The 18,611-nt window shown below is 40.1% G+C and overlaps 1 protein-coding gene across 1 annotated transcript in view; it reads left to right on the top strand.

The window, feature by feature from the left end:
- Positions 1-18,611, top strand: part of tenm2a (teneurin transmembrane protein 2a) — a 254,018-nt gene that overhangs the window by 78,657 nt on the left and 156,750 nt on the right. Inside the window, exon 2 of the mRNA XM_075481020.1 lies at positions 14,730-15,090. Coding sequence (XP_075337135.1) covers positions 14,865-15,090 — 226 coding nt within the window. The 5' untranslated portion in view covers positions 14,730-14,864. The remainder of the gene's footprint in view (positions 1-14,729; positions 15,091-18,611) is intronic.

The following is an 18,611-nucleotide window of genomic DNA, read 5'->3' as shown; positions in this document are numbered from 1 at the left end:
ATGGGAGATCTACCATATTAATGAAAGAGAAGAAAGTCAAAAGGTAGTTGTCATTTATGTCTTTTTTAAACACTTTGCCGTAATCTTTTACCTTATAATAGCGACATAACTCCGCTGCTCTTCTATAATAAAGTAAAAGATTACGGCCAAGTGTTTAAAAAAGACCAAATTGCAGCAGAAACTCCACGCCCCCGCGCAAACAAGACGTTAAGCCATATCTTTGCCATTTATTGATGTATCAATGCCAAACTTGGTGCATGAACTCACGACGCCTTCCTGAGCAGCCCAAGCCTTCCCTATTGTGCCATTCTGCTAGGACCCCCACATCGCTGCTTGTTATTATTATTATTGATCTACTTTCTGCTGCAATTGAAGTCTATGGCAGCCCCATGAACGCTATGGTAAAAAGTTGTGAAATTTGGCACACGTAATTAGCCAAGTGCCAATCACAAACTCAAGAATTTTCATGGCCCAAGACCTTACTCTCTAGCGCCACCAACACGCCAAAGTTCAAAGTGCATTCAGCCTAATAACTTTTGAATACTTGGCCCAAATTTCACAAACAAGACATCATTGGAATCCTTGGATCATGACGAGTCCAACGCACCCTATGTCGTCAATTTGCGTATACTTAGATTTTCCGCCATTTTGAATTTGATCAAAAAGCTTAAAAAAGCATTTCAGGCCACGCAGATTGTTCAATCTTCACGAAACTTGGCACATAGACTCTTAAGACCAAGCCGCACAAAAGTTATTGGGTGGAATTTTTAATTAGGCTTCAATTTTTCCATAAAAGCCAATCAAACTCAAGGTTGACGCCCCCAAACCGGAAGTGAGGTCATATCTTGGCAACCATTTGATATCATGACGTCAAACTTATGACACAGACTCAAGACTGCTAAGGTAAGAGGCCCAAGAAGTTTGGTGACGTTCGGCCTATAGGTGGCGCTATATGTAGCAAAAATGCATTTTTGCCCATATCTTTGGACCACTTGGTCCAAATGTCACAAATGAGGTACCAATAGAATCCCTGGATGCAGCCGAGGTCAATGCACATTATGACGTCATGAGCGCCATCTTGAATTGTCCGCCATTTTGAATTTAATCAAAAACCTCCAAAAAGCATTTCAGGCCACTGAGATTGTCCAATCTCAACGGAACTTGGCAAATAGGATGTTCAGACCAAGCCGCACATAAGTTATCATGTGGATTTTTTTTATTCACTTCCGTTTAACAGCGACAGCCAACCAAACTCTAAGCCGATGCGCAAATGGGACATTTGGCCGTATCTCTGCGATGCATTGATGTATCGATGCCAAACTTGGTGCATGGACTCACGACGCCTTCCTGAGCAGCCCAAGCCTTCCCTATTGTGCCATTCTGCTAGGACCCCCACATTGCTGCTTGCAGCTATATTTATTATTATTCTTCTACTTTCCGCTGCAATTGAAGTCTATGGCAGCCCCATGAACGCTATGGTAAAAAGTTGTGAAATTTGGCACACGTAATCAGCCAAGTGCCAAAGCCAAAGTCAAGAATTTTCATGCCCCAAGAGCTTACTCTCTAGCGCCACCAACACGTCAAAATTCAAAGTCTATTAAGACTAATAACTTTGGACTCCATGGTCCAAATTTCACAAATGAGGCATCCTTGGAATCCTTGGATCATGACGAGTCCAACGCACCCTATGACGTCAATTTGCGTATATCCAGATTTTCCGCCATTTTGAATTTAATCAAAAAGCTTAAAAAAGCATTTCAGGCCACGCAGATTGATCAATCTTCACGAAACTTGGCACAAAGACTCTTAAGACCAATCCGCACAAAAGTTATTGGGTGGAATTTTTAATTAAACTTCCGATTTTCCATAAAATCCAATCAAACTCGAGGTTGACGCCCCCAAACCGGAAGTGAGGTCATATCTTTGTAACCATTTGATGTTATGACGTCAATCTCATAACACAAACTCAAACCTATGACTGTAAGAAGCCCAAGAAGTTTAGTGACAATTGGCCTGTAGGTGGCGCTATATGTAGCTAAAATGCATTTTTGCTCATATCTTTGGACCCCTTTGGCCAAATTTCACACATGAGGTACCATTGGAATCCCTGGATGCAGTCGAGGCCAACGAAAGTCATGACGTCATCTGCGCCATTTTTTATTGTCCGCCATTTTGAATTTAATCGAAAACCTTCAAAAAGCATTTCAGGCCACTGAGATTGTACGATCTCCACGGGACTTTGCACATAGAATCTTCAGACCAAGCCGCATATAAGTTATCATGTGGATTTTTTTATTTCACTTCCGTTTAACCTTGGCAGTCAATCAAAATCTATGCCGACAAGCAAATGAGACATTTGGCCGTATCTCTGCGATGCATTGATGTATCAATGCCAAACTTGGTGCATGGACTCATGACGCCTTCCTGAGCAGCCCAAGCCTTGCCTATTGTGCCATTCTGCTAGGACCCCCACATCGCTGCTTGCAGCTATATTTATTATTCCTCTACTTTCTGCTGCAATTGAAGTCTATGGCAGCCCCATGAACGCTATGGTAAAAAGTTGTGAAATTTGGCACACTTAATTAGCCAAGTGCCAATCACAAACTCAAGAATTTTCATGGCCCAAGAGCTTACTCTCTAGCGCCACCAACACGCCAAATTTCAAAGTGCATTCAGCCTAATAACTTTTGACTACTTGGTCCAAATTTCACAAACAAGACATCATTGGAATCCTTGGATCATGACGAGTCCAACGCACCCTATGACGTCAATTTGCGTATACCTAGATTTTCCGCCATTTTGAATTTTATCAAAAAGCTTAAAAAAGCATTTCAGGTCACAGAGATTGTCCAATTTTCACGAAACTTGGCACATAGACTCTTAAGACCAAGCCGCACAAAAGTTATCGTGTGGAATTTTTAATTAGGCTTCCAATTTTCCATAAAATTCAATCAAACTCTAGGTTGACGCCCCCAAACCGGAAGTGAGGTCATATCTTGGCAACCATTTGATATCATGACGTCAAACTTATGACACAGACTCAAGACTGCTAAGGTAAGAGGCCCAAGAAGTTTGGTTACGTTCGGCCTATAGGTGGCGCTATATGTAGCAAGAATGCATTTTTGCCCATATCTTTGGACCACTTGGTTCAAATGTCACAAATGAGGTACCAATGGAATCCCTCGATGAAGTCAAGGTCAGTGTACATCATGACGTCATGAGCGCCATCTTGAATTGTCCGCCATTTTGAATTTAATCAAAAACCTCCAAAAAGCATTTCAGGCCACTGAGATTGTCCAATCTCAACGGAACTTGGCACATAGAATCTTCAGACCAAGCCGCACATAAGTTATCATGTGGATTTTTTTTTTTTCACTTCCGCGTAACCGCGGCAGCCAATCAAACTCCACGCCGACGCGCAAATGGGACATTTGGCCGTATCTCTGCGATGCATTGATGTATCGATGCCAAACTTGGTGCATGGACTCACGACGCCTTCCTGAGCAGCCCAAGCCTTCCCTATTGTGCCATTCTGCTAGGACCCCCACATCGCTGCTTGCAGCTATATTTATTCCTCTACTTTCTGCTGCAATTGAAGTCTATGGCAGCCCCATGAACGCTATGGTAAAAAGTTGTGAAATTTGGCACACGTAATTAGCCAAGTGCCAAAGCCAAAGTCAAGAATTTTCATGCCCCAAGACCTTACTCTCTAGCGCCACCAACACGTCAAAGTTCAAAGTCTATTAAGCCTAATAACTTTGGACTCCATGGTCCAAATTTCACAAATGAGGCATCGTTGGAATCCTTGGATCATGACGAGTCCAATGCACCCTATGACGTCAATTTGCGTATACTTAGATTTTCCGCCATTTTGAATTTTATCAAAAAGCTTAAAAAAGCATTTCAGGTCACAGATATTGTCCAATTATCACGAAACTTGGCACATAGACTCTTAAGACCAAGCCGCACAAAAGTTATCGTGTGGAATTTTTAATTAGGCTTCAATTTTTCCATAAAAGCCAATCAAACTTGAGGTTGACGCCCCCAAACCGGAAGTGAGGTCATATCTTGGCAACCATTTGATATCATGACGTCAAACTTATAACACAGACTCAAGACTGCTAAGGTAAGATGCCCAAGAAGTTTGGTGACGTTCGGCCTATAGGTGGCGCTATATGTAGCAAAAATGCATTTTTGCTCATATCTTTTGACCCGTTGGTCCACATTTCACAAATGAGGTACCAGTAGAATCCCTGGATACAGACGAGGTCAACACACTTAATGACGTCATTTGCGCCATCTTGGATTTTCCGCCATTTTGAATTTAATCAAAAACCTTCAAAACGCATTTCAGGCCACTAAGATTGTCCAATCTCCACGAGACTTGGCATATAGAATCTTCAGACCAAGTCGCACATAAGTTATTAGGTGGATTTTTTTATTTAACTTCCGTGTAACCGCGGCAGCCAATCAAACTCCATGCCGACGCGCAAATGGGACATTTGGCCGTATCTCTGCGATGCATTGATGTATCGATGCCAAACTTGGTGCATGGACTCACGACGCCTTCCTGAGCGGCCCAAGCCTTCCCTATTGTGCCATTCTGCTAGGACCCCCACATCGCTGCTTGCAGCTATATTTATTGGGGGTCCTAGCAGCGAAGCTGCAGGAACCCATTGGATTAGTAGCTTTTCTTATTGGGGGTCCTAGCAGCGAAGCTGCAGGAACCCATTGAGTTAGTAGCTTTTCCTATTATTATTATTGGGGGTCCTAGCAGCGAAGCTGCAGGAACCCATTGGATTAGTAGCTTTTCTTATTATTATTATTGGGGGTCCTAGCAGCGAAGCTGCAGGAACCCATTGAGTTAGTAGCTTTTCCTATTATTATTCCTCTACTTTCTGCTGCAATTGAAGTCTATGGCAGCCCCATGAACGCTATGGTAAAAAGTTGTGAAATTTGGCACACGTAATCAGCCAAGTGCCAAAACCAATGTCAAGAAATTTCATGCCCCAAGAGCTTACTCTCTAGCGCCACCAACACGTCAAAGTTCAAAGTACATTAAGCCTAATAACTTTGGACTCCATGGTCCAAATTTCACAAACAAGACATCATTGGAATCCTTGGATCATGACGAGTCCAACGCACCCTATGACGTCAATTTGCGTATGCCTAGATTTTCCGCCATTTTGAATTTAATCACAAAGCTTAAAAAAGCATTTCAGGTCACAGAGATTGTCCAATTTTCACGAAACTTGGCACATAGACTCTTAAGACCAAGCCGCACAAAAGTTATCATATGGAATTTTTAATTAGGATTCCATTTTTCCATAAAAGCAAATCAAACTCGAGGTTGACGCCCCCAAACCGGAAGTGAGGTCATATCTTGGCAACCATTTGATATCATGACGTCAAACTTATAACACAGACTCAAGACTGCTAAGGTAAGAGGCCCAAGAAGTTTGGTGACGTTCGGCCTATAGGTGGCGCTATATGTATCAAAAATGCATTTTTGCTGATAACTTTGGACCCCTTGGTCCACATTTCACAAATGAGGTACCAGTAGAATCCCTGGATAAGGACGAGGTCAACACACTTAATGACGTCATTTGCGCCATCTTGCATTGTCCGCCATTTTGAATTTAATCAAAAACCTTCAAAACGCATTTCAGGCCACTAAGATTGTCCAATCTCCACGAGACTTGGCACATAGAATCTTCAGACCAAGCCGCACATAAGTTATTATGTGGATTTTTTTATTTCACTTCCGTGTAACCGCGGCAGCCAATCAAACTCCATGCCGACGCGCAAATGGGACATTTGGCCGTATCTCTGCGATGCATTGATGTATCGATGCCAAACTTGGTGCATGGACTCACGACGCCTTCCTGAGCAGCCCAAGCCTTCCCTATTGTGCCATTCTGCTAGGACCCCCACATCGCTGCTTGCAGCTATATTTATTCCTCTACTTTCTTCTGCAATTGAAGTCTATGGCAGCCCCATGAACGCTATGGTAAAAAGTTGTGAAATTTGGCACACGTAATCAGCCAAGTGCCAAAGCCAAAGTCAAGAATTTTCATGCCCCAAGAGCTTACTCTCTAGCGCCACCAACACGCCAAAGTTCAAAGTGCATTCAGCCTAATAACTTTGGACTACTTTGTCCAAATTTCACAAATGAGGCATCGTTGGAATCCTTGGATCATGACGAGTCCAACGCACCCTATGACGTCAATTTGCGTATACTTAGATTTTCCGCCATTTTGAATTTTATCAAAAAGCTTAAAAAAGCATTTCAGGTCACAGAGATTGTCCAATTATCACGAAACTTGGCACATAGACTCTTAAGACCAAGCCGCACAAAAGTTATCGTGTGGAATTTTTAATTAGGCTTCAATTTTTCCATAAAAGCCAATCAAACTTGAGGTTGACGCCCCCAAACCGGAAGTGAGGTCATATCTTGGCAACCATTTGATATCATGACGTCAAACTTATAACACAGACTCAAGACTGCTAAGGTAAGATGCCCAAGAAGTTTGGTGACGTTCGGCCTATAGGTGGCGCTATATGTAGCAAAAATGCATTTTTGCTCATATCTTTTGACCCGTTGGTCCACATTTCACAAATGAGGTACCAGTAGAATCCCTGGATACAGACGAGGTCAACACACTTAATGACGTCATTTGCGCCATCTTGGATTTTCCGCCATTTTGAATTTAATCAAAAACCTTCAAAACGCATTTCAGGCCACTAAGATTGTCCAATCTCCACGAGACTTGGCATATAGAATCTTCAGACCAAGTCGCACATAAGTTATTAGGTGGATTTTTTTATTTAACTTCCGTGTAACCGCGGCAGCCAATCAAACTCCATGCCGACGCGCAAATGGGACATTTGGCCGTATCTCTGCGATGCATTGATGTATCGATGCCAAACTTGGTGCATGGACTCACGACGCCTTCCTGAGCGGCCCAAGCCTTCCCTATTGTGCCATTCTGCTAGGACCCCCACATCGCTGCTTGCAGCTATATTTATTATTAATCCGTTTCCGCTGCAATTGAAGTCTATGGCAGCCCCATGAACGCTATGGTAAAAAGTTGTGAAATTTGGCACACCTAATCAGCCAAGTGCCAAAACCAAAGTCAAGAATTTTCATGCCCCAAGAGCTTACTCTCTAGCGCCACCAACACGTCAAAGTTCAAAGTGCATTAAGCCTAATAACTTTGGACTACTTGGTCCAAATTTCACAAATGAGGCATCGTTGGAATCCTTGGATCATGACGAGTCCAACGCACCCTATGACGTCAATTTGCGTATACCTAGATTTTCCGCCATTTTGAATTTTATCAAAAAGCTTAAAAAAGCATTTCAGGTCACAGAGATTGTCCAATTTACACGAAACTTGGCACATAGACTCTTAAGACCAAGCCGCACAAAAGTTATCCAAGGGAATTTTTAATTAGGCTTCCATTTTTCCATAAAAGCCAATCAAATTCGAGGTTGACGCCCCCAAACCGGAAGTGAGGCCATATCTTGGTAACCATTTGATGTTATGATGTCAAACTTATAACACAGACTTACGACCAAGATGGTAAGAGGCCCAAGAAGTTTGGTGACGTTCGGCCTATAGGTGGCGCTATATGTAGCCAAAATGCATTTTTGCTCATATCTTTGGACCCCTTGGTCCACATTTCACAAATGAGGTACCAGTAGAATCCCTGGATAAGGACGAGGTCATTACACTTAATGACGTCATTTGCGCCATCTTGGATTGTCCGCCATTTTGAATTTAATCACAAACCTTCAAAACGCATTTCAGGCCACTAAGATTGTCCAATCTCCACGAGACTTGGCACATAGAATCTTCAGACCAAGCCGCACATAAGTTATTATGTGGATTTTTTTATTTAACTTCCGTGTAACCGCGGCAGCCAATCAAACTCCATGCCGACTTGCAAATGGGACATTTGGCCGTATCTCTGCGATGCATTGATGTATCGATGCCAAACTTGGTGTATGGACTCACGACGCCTTCCTGAGCAGCCCAAGCCTTCCCTATTGTGCCATTCTGCTAGGACCCCCACATCGCTGCTTGCAGCTATATTTCTCTTTATTCTCATGCAACCTCTCTGTTCTCTGCTCTCTCCCAGTCTACTCCTTTGTTTCTCACAGTCACTGTGAGCCTTCCACGCTTTGTCTTTGTGAACAAACTGTGTAAACAACTTAATTTGAGCAGCAGCACAAAAAACAGCGGAAAATTGAAGCCAAATGCTTTATAGCCACTATTTTGTCTTTTCTGATAACAGGGCCAGGTTTTCAAAAGGCCATTGCCATACAAATTTCATTCAAATTAAAGAAAAGAAAAAGACAGAGAATGAAAAAGACACCAAATGAACTACTTCATCTCCTATTGACAAAGATTATTAGAAGAATGAATGGATTTTCTGATGGAAAGGATCCACGCAGCGTTTTATCAGGCTTTTTAGCTGCCAGTCTTGTTGGCTGGTTGTCATGTTTGGTCTGTTTATGATTGAATTAGGTGAGCAAGGTAATGGTTGATTTGCAAGCCCTTATATTCCAACAATAAGATAACATTAGTATAGCTCTTTGTTTTGTATCAAGTTAGAATAAAAGGAATTTGAAAGTGTTGCATTGAAAATACAGTGTGGTGTGTATAAGTATCCAAAGAATGAACAAATGAGACCATTTGTCAACATTAACAGATGCGACATTAACAAAATGGATCCACCATAACTTAAATTTAAAAGTTTAAAATGAGGATTAATAAGGGAGTGAACACTATAGTCACACATGAGATATATTGAATAGAATAAGATGAGGTAACGTGCTCATGGGTTTGAAAAGATACATGCAGTAGAAATTATGAAAGCTTTGGTATGCACAGCTAAAAACAACTAATGTTCTAATTAGCTGACAAAAATAAAAGTCAAGAATAAAGTCAATTATTCTGACACTGCCTTAGTCTGAAATTTACATATGTAATGTATGTGTACAGAAATACAAGAAAAGAATAAAGAAATAAACCTTTAGTACCTCGAAGGTTAAGAACATGTCAAATCCAGTTTGTAGACAGGGACCGAGGGACTGAGTTTTACACCCTTCTAGTTGGCTGTAATCAGAGTCATCTGGACAGGAAGTCTCCCACAGTGTGATGGCTCTAAAAAACATCTACACCAGCACTCTCACATCACCTCCGTGCTTATTTGTTAGAAAAATGAGCGCTGGGGCTGGATGGAATCTTTGCTGCTAATTGTCTTTGAATGTCTTGCCAATGTACATGTAACCATTTCAAATGCAGTGAAATAATATGCAGAGTCGAACTCAGTTGAGTGTGAGCGGCATGTTCACCGAACTGGGTGCCTCTGCAGCAATTTCTTCAGGGAGATTTGAGGCATGATGCAAGAAAACACAGAATACCTGAGGTAGCTTCCAGCCATAAATGCACTATTACGCCTATTTCTGGAAGATGTTTGCTTTTCTTTTTCCCCAAGTCAAGTATTCATTTGACAGTATTTCAGCTAAAAGTCTATGGTAGGATTGTTGTTCATCTTTAAGACTTGTTTTTGCATAATGTTTCAAATACATGCATGGGTTACAAAAAATTAAATGCTTATTTTTCTTGTAATAACACCCAAGATTCAAATGGATCATAACAAAAAATAGCTGCCTCTTTATCTAATACCGTGCTTAACTTGTTTCTCTTTCATATATGGTTTCTCTTCTTTTAGAAGATGATTTGGTTGAAAGGGATACCATCTTGTTTGATGCTCACTAATCCACTCATGTCATTAACTTCCTATTAACTGGGTGTGATTTCTGGTTACAGTGAATTTACACTGTGCCGTTCTCCATATTTTTCTTTGAAGCTGTTATTTGCAGGAAAAGAAGGCCATTATCTGTCCCAAACTCCACCTCTGTAATTTTGAAAATGAATTCTCCACCCTCTCTGTCATCTTCCAATTACATTTCTCATTCTGCCTCGATTTCATGGTCACTTCACGGTTTTAGCGGGTCTCTTTTCTCCTTCGTCCAACTCCTTTCTCGCCTGTCAAGGAAACGTAGCTGCTTGCAATATCATGCAGGTGTTGGTATAGTTTTGCATTCATGTATCTGTTTGTCTGTCTGTCAGCTTAGCCTCTCTGGGTGTTTCTATGAATAAGCATGGAGCTGACTGGTAGCCTACCTTGAAACTGCATTTAAGTGGTCCAAATGAGAGCAAGCCGTTGTACTTCTGATGAATGAATCATCATTAGTGTGATGATCTGTTGACACCAGAGTAATAAATCTGAAAAAAGTTTGCTGTATATGTATGTAAAACTTGAAAAAAAGCACCTGTGTGTATTGGAGATGATTACTTTGTCTTTACAAAGATTTTTAAAGGGGTTAGAACTCCTATAAATGACATTTATGGCTCCACCACCTACTGTTTTCAGAAAATTGCTCTGATTCATCAGGATTGCCTCAGTAGTTATCACTTGCATTGGATGATCCTTGGATTAGAGGACTTCATTAAGATTCCAAAGACATACATAAGGCAGCTTTCAAGAAAAACTTGGCCTTGGGTAGCACTGGACCTTGCGCTAATACCATGAATTGAATCATACAGCTGAAGTGGTCAACAAATAGTTAAACAAGAAAAAATGCAATGCCATATCATGAACATCCAGTCAGAAGAATTTCTCCCAAAATTTGGAATGAGTTTGAATCATATTTGTAAATAATTGTATGAGGTCTGCTGTCTTCAAATATCCGTGTTACATTTGTAGAAGTTGTCTGCTGGATCATTATCTACCTCAAATGTCTGATGTCAAGAATCATTCTTGAAGAGACACATCTCAAAGAGGACTAATTATTGTACCAAGGCAAGAGGAGATACTGCATTAAAAGAGCCATGAATTGATTTCACAACAAAGTCCCAGCCTAAGATATGTCCTGTTGATGAATCTTCACACTAAATCATCTCCATAAATAACAGTGACACAAATATTAGAGATTAAAATACAGGCCAAAGGCACTCTCAAAGCCAACATATTAAAGCTAAACCTTACATATAAGGAATACAGGATTAGTTGTCGTTTCCGATGTGTATCAGGTTTCCCAAAATGAAGCTAAATGTAAGTTAAATGTTTGAAAAGATGCATATGCATGTGTGCATAAGCAAAAGGAAAGTGAAAAAGTTTCAAATTCGACACTCATAAGTCATACAATCTGTGCTAACAAACCTTTGCCTGTGGCTCTCTGACTGTGGTATGTGAAAATATCCAAGCTGATGACAATGAAAGCTTACAGTAAGTGCTCTTTCCCATGTAGCCTATCAAAAACAGGAATGGTGCTGGTGTTAGGCTGCCACTTAAGCAGGAAAAAACTATGAATTAATTTATTTGTATGGGATATTCCTTTGAACAATGACATCAAAAGGGGATACATTTACACTCGACAATGTTAAAGAGACATTAATTATCTGATATCCAAGAAGTACTCAAATTAGCCTACATTACAAGGCAATTATGTAATTTCATTTGCTCTTTCATTCTGCTGAATCTAGCTGTTTTGATGTGAGCTTTTTTTGCTAATTTAGTTTGAAAGCTAGCTTTTCTTGAGTAAGCTTATGTGTTTTTAGGATTTAGCAAAAATCAAGAATATGAAAAAACAAAACACAATTTTTTTGTATGGAAAATGAATATTAATCTTTAACACATGTTTCTTTAAAACATTTTTCTTTAAGCAGTCATCCATACAAAGCATGAGCATCATCTGACCGACAAACAATCTGAGTTATTCAGATGCAGTGAGCCCTGTGCAAAGTTAACAACAAAAGAATTCTTTCCGCACCCTCTGGTGCATCTGTATGAACTATATAAAAAGGGTTGCCACTTAAGTAGAGAATAATACTATGGAAAAAATAGCAACAGAACCAATAAGTTTCACTAAGCTGAAATTTTATCTTCAATTTTACCAAAATACACAGGTTTTAGAAACACCATTTAGAATAGAACTTTCCTTGACTTCTCTTGTAAACTTTCAGTTCACATTTTATCAGAATTTCTAACTTAATCAAAGTTTTTAACATCTTTATTTTGTTATTTTATGTGTCACATACGCCACTGAGTTATCCATGACTGAGGATATTTGCTTTGAATCTGCAAAACAACACTCAAAGTCACAGAAAGGTGAAGTCAGACAGCCTGTATGTTTTACATAGGAGGAGGACACAAACAATCCTTCTCCCAATCCTTCCAGTTGTTTAGTTGGGGTAGGACAACAGTTGATTTGCATATGTTTTGAGGAACAGATCAAATGAGAAGCCAGCTGAGGAGAATTTAAAACAAGCTAGAGGAAGAACACAGCAGAAACAAGGCAGAATGAAGAGCCGTAACATTTGGTGAGCTGTGGGACACAGGGAGAAGCTTGGTCGCTTGGCCAGATTAGCATGTCTATACATCCCTATTTACTGATTGAGAAGAAGAGGTAGAATCACATCCTAATTCTAAAGGCTTGAAAGGTTTTTCCTGGCAAAAACTTCTAAATGTACTATTTGGAGTTACACAAATACATTTTTTGGAGAATTAATAACTGCCAGGGGGAACTTTAATTTTCTGAAACATACATTATCATCAAATTAAGTCTTACCAGCTTTGTAAAACGCTGCACATCCAAAAATGATGCTTTTGTGGTACTCACTGACACAGAGGGCTCCTGACTAAGTGTCAGTGAGTGAGAGGTTGGGTTGCTTTGGCCCCCTGCCTGCCCAAGCTAACTTTCAGCCCACCACAACAAGTTATTACAAACAGTTATGTGCTTTTAGCTTTTAGCAGGACTTTTTTCAGACCCTTGTATGATAGTTGCATACCAAAATCCATTTACTCAATGTGGGATGAGAACAATACAGATGGATACATAGTTACTATTATCCCCAGCTCTGTACTATAAACAGAAGGCACTCATTTACTTAGTTCTTATTGTCTCATGTAGCTTCTGTAAAAAGAAAAGAAGAAAGAAAAAAAAAGACAAATAATCATAAAAGTTAGATTAAAAAAAATATTTAACAGCCCCTTCAACACAGTTATGACTAAAACATCCACTACCATTCACCTGATAGACATAAACACAGTTATACTGCACAAAGCCAGCTGCGCTAGTCAATTGTATGCATAACACCAGTCAAAATGTCCCCACATTTCCTGAGCCTGTATCCCACTTTATTTCCTCGTCCTCCATTCAGGGAACAAACACATTAAGGTTGGACTCCTAATAGCTTCTGTGATGGATGCCCAGGCATAATGAGCTCTTTATGAGACTTAATACCTACTGTTAATCAATGGACATTGCAGGGCACTTTTGAATACTACCTTCCAAGCATTTTAAAACGAATGAATAGATTGACTCACATAATATAACCTTTTCTCTTTTTTTTTCTTCGCTCTCATTTTTCCTCCATTGCAGCACGCAATTAGCTACATCACATATTCTAAATCAAATGCTGCCTGTTCTTTATAAATGCCCTTTACTGCTCCGATACGTGATAAACGCTGTCCAGACTCAGAGCTATTGTGATGAAAATACTGTAATGTTGTGGGTGGACAAGACTTTTCCTTAGCCTCAAGTAATGGAACCATGGATGACCTATTTATTGCCATAAATATCAGATCAAGGCAGCTGCTGGAAGTGTTCCTGTCAATTACTGCTGGTTCTAGTATTGTTTTACTTTGATCTTTAGTTCCGAGTGCAATGCATTGCTCAAGGGTGCTCCACTAGTATCAGACTTTATTAACATCACAATCATGTATAATCTGCATCCACAAGTGTAAGGTTGGTGAGATTAAAAGTATTCTGGTGTTGGTACAGGAATGGATGGATGAGGCATTAGCACAGAAGAGGAAATGTCATAATAGACATGTTCAGTTGTGATACGAGTTGTTTTACAAGCTGCATCAAGTTCAGGTGACACAGTCTTCTGTACTTCTGTACTTTCATCTTTGTGTGTTTGTAGAGTTTTGCTTGTGTGTGTGTGTGTGTGTGTGTGTGTGTGTGTGTGTGTGTGTGTGTGTGTGTGTGTGTGTGTGTGTGTGTGTGTGTGTGTGTATGCATTTGGGTGTTTTTGATTATCCCTTACACCCTCTAAGGGAGCCAGATTCATTCTCACTCTTATAATGAGGGAGAGACTTTCAATGCCCTCAAGTCATTTCTCCTCTTCTTCCATCCTTCCTGTTGCATCCAGCCTCTGTTCTCTTTTTGCTGCCTTTAACCTTGTTCTAATCTAGATAATTTATTTGTTTTGTCATGATTCCTTCTGTCTCTTCTCTGATTTCTGCCCCCATTTTGTTGTATTGATGCATCACTGACATCAGTTCAAGTTGGCTGGACCATGTGAGAGTCACTTTCTGTTTTTATGTAATAGATTTGAATGCTGGCTGACCATTTTTCATCAGCGCGGTCGATGGCTGACTATCTCTGTGGACCACAGAGCTGGCAGCTCTGTTTCTCCCCACAATAGCCCAACTTATCCTGCATCAATACTCCAATGTGTTGTATATTTGCCCGGTTGCTCAAATGTCCATTCGCAATGCTCCCTTTTACCTAACTCTCCCTGTATATTCTACAGGGAGTGCAAGGCCAGAGTGAGTCACAGCAGTGCATCCATTCATTTTATACCAACCTTTCTCTGTCTTTTCCACTCTCTCCATCTCCCCTTCTTACTGTCTCTGTTTTTCCAGGTGACTGAAGCAGAGGCTGACATTACGGGGGCCCTTTAGGAAGGCCCTCCATCTCCCCCCCACTGCCTTCTCCTCCTTCTTCTCAACATCCATCTCTAACCCTGTGCATTCCCAGCCCCCTCACCCAACCTCGGCATGGATCTGAAGGACCGAAGGCACCGCTCTCTGACCAGGGGTCGTTGCTCCAAAGACACCCAATACAACACCTCCTCCCTGGATGCAGACGAGTGCCGCGTACCTACCCAGAAGTCATACAGCTCCAGTGAGACACTCAAAGCCTTTGACCACGAGCAGAGGCTGCATTATGGTGGCTGTGTGACTGACTTGGTGCACCATGAAGCTGATGAATACTCCAGACAAGGTGGGTTTGAGGACCAAAGCAACCCTCTTAAATATTCAGTCAGATTTGGGGCTTCCTCCATCAAAGGACTGAGGACATGACATGGGAAATTTTGTCAGTTTAGGTCGTTTTTAGGACTAGTTCCATTCTTTAGTAATATGCTTTTTTACTTTATTGCTGAGAGTTTGATGAAAACATGGGTTGGTTTTGAATTATGACTTAGACCAAGAATACCTACTTTTTAAACTCATATTCACAAAAATCTCTGCTGTCAGTGTTATTGTTCTCTTGCCTGTGCTTGGTAGCCAGTAACCAGCAGATTCCACTTTGGGGCATATTATCAAACTCAGAGTGAACAGTACTTCAGCATTAGCAGGACTTAATCAAGGAACATGGAGATGATAAAGTAAGCTGATCTTTGGTTGAGTATCCGCTGAGTATATTCCAGGCCTTAAGGGAAAACTGCTTTACTGGATCTAAAGTTTAAAAAAAGTTCATCCAGCACATTTGTAAAGCTTTTTGATTTAGCTATCTTGTTGAGAATAATCACAGAAAAATAGCATATGGTGAGTTTAGGGATTTCTGTGTAGAAGCGTACTTTAAATTATTTATAAAGTACAAGCAAGGCGATTTTTTTTTCACTGAATATCTATAGATAATATTTTATGTCAATATATAATATTTTTTAATTCCCCCCACTGGGGGGTTAGTAACGTATTTTTCTATTCTATTCTAGAGGACTATTTTTTAAACCTTTGACAATCACTATCTCCAGATTTCACTCTTTGTGCTAAGCTAAACTAACCAGTCTCTGATGGTAGCCTTAGCTCCTGTAAAAGGTCAAATGTCACAATATTACCATGATCAATCGTAGTTCAATTACATCAAATTTTGTATTAGTATTGAAAACAGAAGAGATTCTTGCAGGTGACATCAAAGAAACAATTGCTGATGCAGATAATGAACATGGCTAACGACAGCTTAACAAGAATCTCACCCAGTAGCTACTATGTTTTTATCAAACATAAGGAAGGCATCTTCTATCGTACACTGAACACTCAGTGTGTGACTATGTAAAAGATTTCTGGCTCCACTCTTTTTTTAAGGCAATGTGTGCTTTTTTAAAGAGCTGTGTTGAGCTCTTAATGTAATCAGATGCTCTAAATAGTGCCAAAGCAGACCTTTTAACACTAGCAAGGCTGTCATAATGAACTTCTGTATCCCACCGCGAGCAAGTTTGCCAATAGGCCGATAGGTCATTTCTAAAGGGATGGGTCAGCTCTCATAGTCGTCTTTAAAATGTGTGCTTGTGTGTGCGTGCTTGTGTTTGTGTTTATGTGCGCATGTGTATAGCTTGCAAAGAGACATGAAACAGAAGGTATTGATCCTTGGCTGGTGAAAGGAGTCAGACTCAATGGGATTGATCTCTGATAAGCTCTGTTTTCTCTGCATGGACACAGACAGAGCGGAAGCCAGCTCAAAGCAACACAATATTGTGGAGGGCAGGGTCACAAAAGAAAAAACACAGAAACCCACCTAAAAAATGAGTGAAGGTGCACAGCAAAGTCCTTGATGGTATTTTTCCAAATGGAATACTGTCATGGCTTGAAAAGGGAAACTTGCTGCCAAGGTTTCATGTCTTGCTGTGTGTGGTTTCGAGAAATTACAGAAATGGATCAATCTGACAGCAGCTCGTAGAAGAAAATATTCAACGGCACCCTCTCAAGGGAAAAAAAGTATTTTTAAAGAAAAGAATACAACAAAAGAACATACTACTATGGAGGTAAAGGTAACAGCAGAAAATTGAGGATTGATTGTCAGAATCCAGGATAGACTAAAAAGTCAGTGGTGTGTGTTGCTCAGACACACTCCAGTGCTGCTCTGAGCTGACCTCACACCAGGCGAGAGCTGGTCGATACCACAGTTCTCTCAGCCTATCGGATTCATCGAAAGCCCAGAGCCACAGATGCATCGTGGGAAGTGTGGCCACAGGAGACCAACAGTGTTGCAGCACCATATGGACTGTGACACTATGGGAGGAGGAGTAGTGTTGGAAGGATGGGGAAAGAGAAGGAGTTAGAGTGAGAAAGCTAGTGTGAGAGAAGCAGCACACAGAGTTTTCATAATCTTTCAAATACATGTTTTTGTAACCAGAAGAGGACTGAAACTGCCAGGGACTGAAACTGTGTCATTTGTTGAGGATAGCTTGAAGTTTTGAAGTAAGATAAAAGAGGACATAAAATCCATTTCATTCGAGGATTGGAAATATAGAAGAATGATTTCAGATCATATCCTTTTTGTCCCATTGACCATCTAACAGATGGTTTGAGGGAGAGTTTTTTTATGAACTGGACTGGAATATAAGTTGTTAATAGCTGATGGGCCCGCTTTAGAAAATATGATTAACTTTGATTAAATTACAGTAATGTTTTTTCTTGTGGTTGGGTGAGCTATCATTGCTTCTCTGCTTATTTTTTAGATGTTTCATGGTCAACTGAAGCTATTCTCAGACTGCTATTTTGCTATAATGGTTCTCTGTAGCACAGGCCAATTTACTGTACTGTGGCGTGTTAATGAACATCGACTTGCACTCAGCTGCCATTAGATTAATGTGTCATTGAGCATCTACACTCATAAAAGCACATAAAAACAACACAAACTGTTCCTGAGTTTGATATTTCTAAATATGTAATCAACTAGTTATGAAAGTTAATAAAGTTATGTATTATGTATTAAGTATATAACCCGTGTTGGAGAAAAACATTGTTCTACTATTAATAACATTATGTTTGTTCTTACACAAACGGGTTTATGATGCCATAAGTTGTATATATTAACATTTTCCGTGATAACTTCAACATCACAAACTTTTGTTGCTATTTCTAAATATGTAAAATTCTATGTTTCTGCTGTTTACCATAGAGGTTTAGTATTAAAACAAAGGTTCCACTGTCTATGACTTTGCCTACAAAGTGTTAAAATTAGGCATAATAACTTTACTTAAATTGCAGTAAGTCCAGAGATATATATTCAGCACAAAAAAAAAAGAAAAAGGATACTTGAAGGGTTGAAGTAAGCGAAGGGAAGTTTTGGGTCCATTACAAGCTTTACATGTTTGCATTGTTAGTATAGTCTCTGTACAATGTTATCTGACAGCTATAGTATTATAGCATGATAATATGCTAACTTTACAGACCTCAAACGCTGTACTTTCTGTTTATGCTATGTCTGCTTTAGATATTATGTAAGGTAGAGTTCTCAAACAATACCGGAAAAACATTGATTCAGTCAGTCCACTGCACCCCCTCAAATCACCACCTACATATTCAGGCTAGTTCAGTTATATAAGTTCACTTGACTGCTGCATCCAACAAAGACAGCTGACCATTCTTGACTGCTTTCCCTTAAGAAACGGTAGCATAGGTTATAATGGCTTATATTCTAACATTGAGCCAATTTTAAATTGAGGCAACCTCTAATGGTCAAGCGATTTTCACACATGAGATATGTAAGAATTTTGGCTTTATCAGTCTTTTAAAGCT

This window comes from Odontesthes bonariensis, chromosome 13 (genome assembly GCF_027942865.1).
Source record: "Odontesthes bonariensis isolate fOdoBon6 chromosome 13, fOdoBon6.hap1, whole genome shotgun sequence".
In the NCBI taxonomy this organism is placed as follows: domain Eukaryota; kingdom Metazoa; phylum Chordata; class Actinopteri; order Atheriniformes; family Atherinopsidae; genus Odontesthes; species Odontesthes bonariensis.
This window is presented reverse-complemented; position numbering and strand designations above follow the sequence as displayed.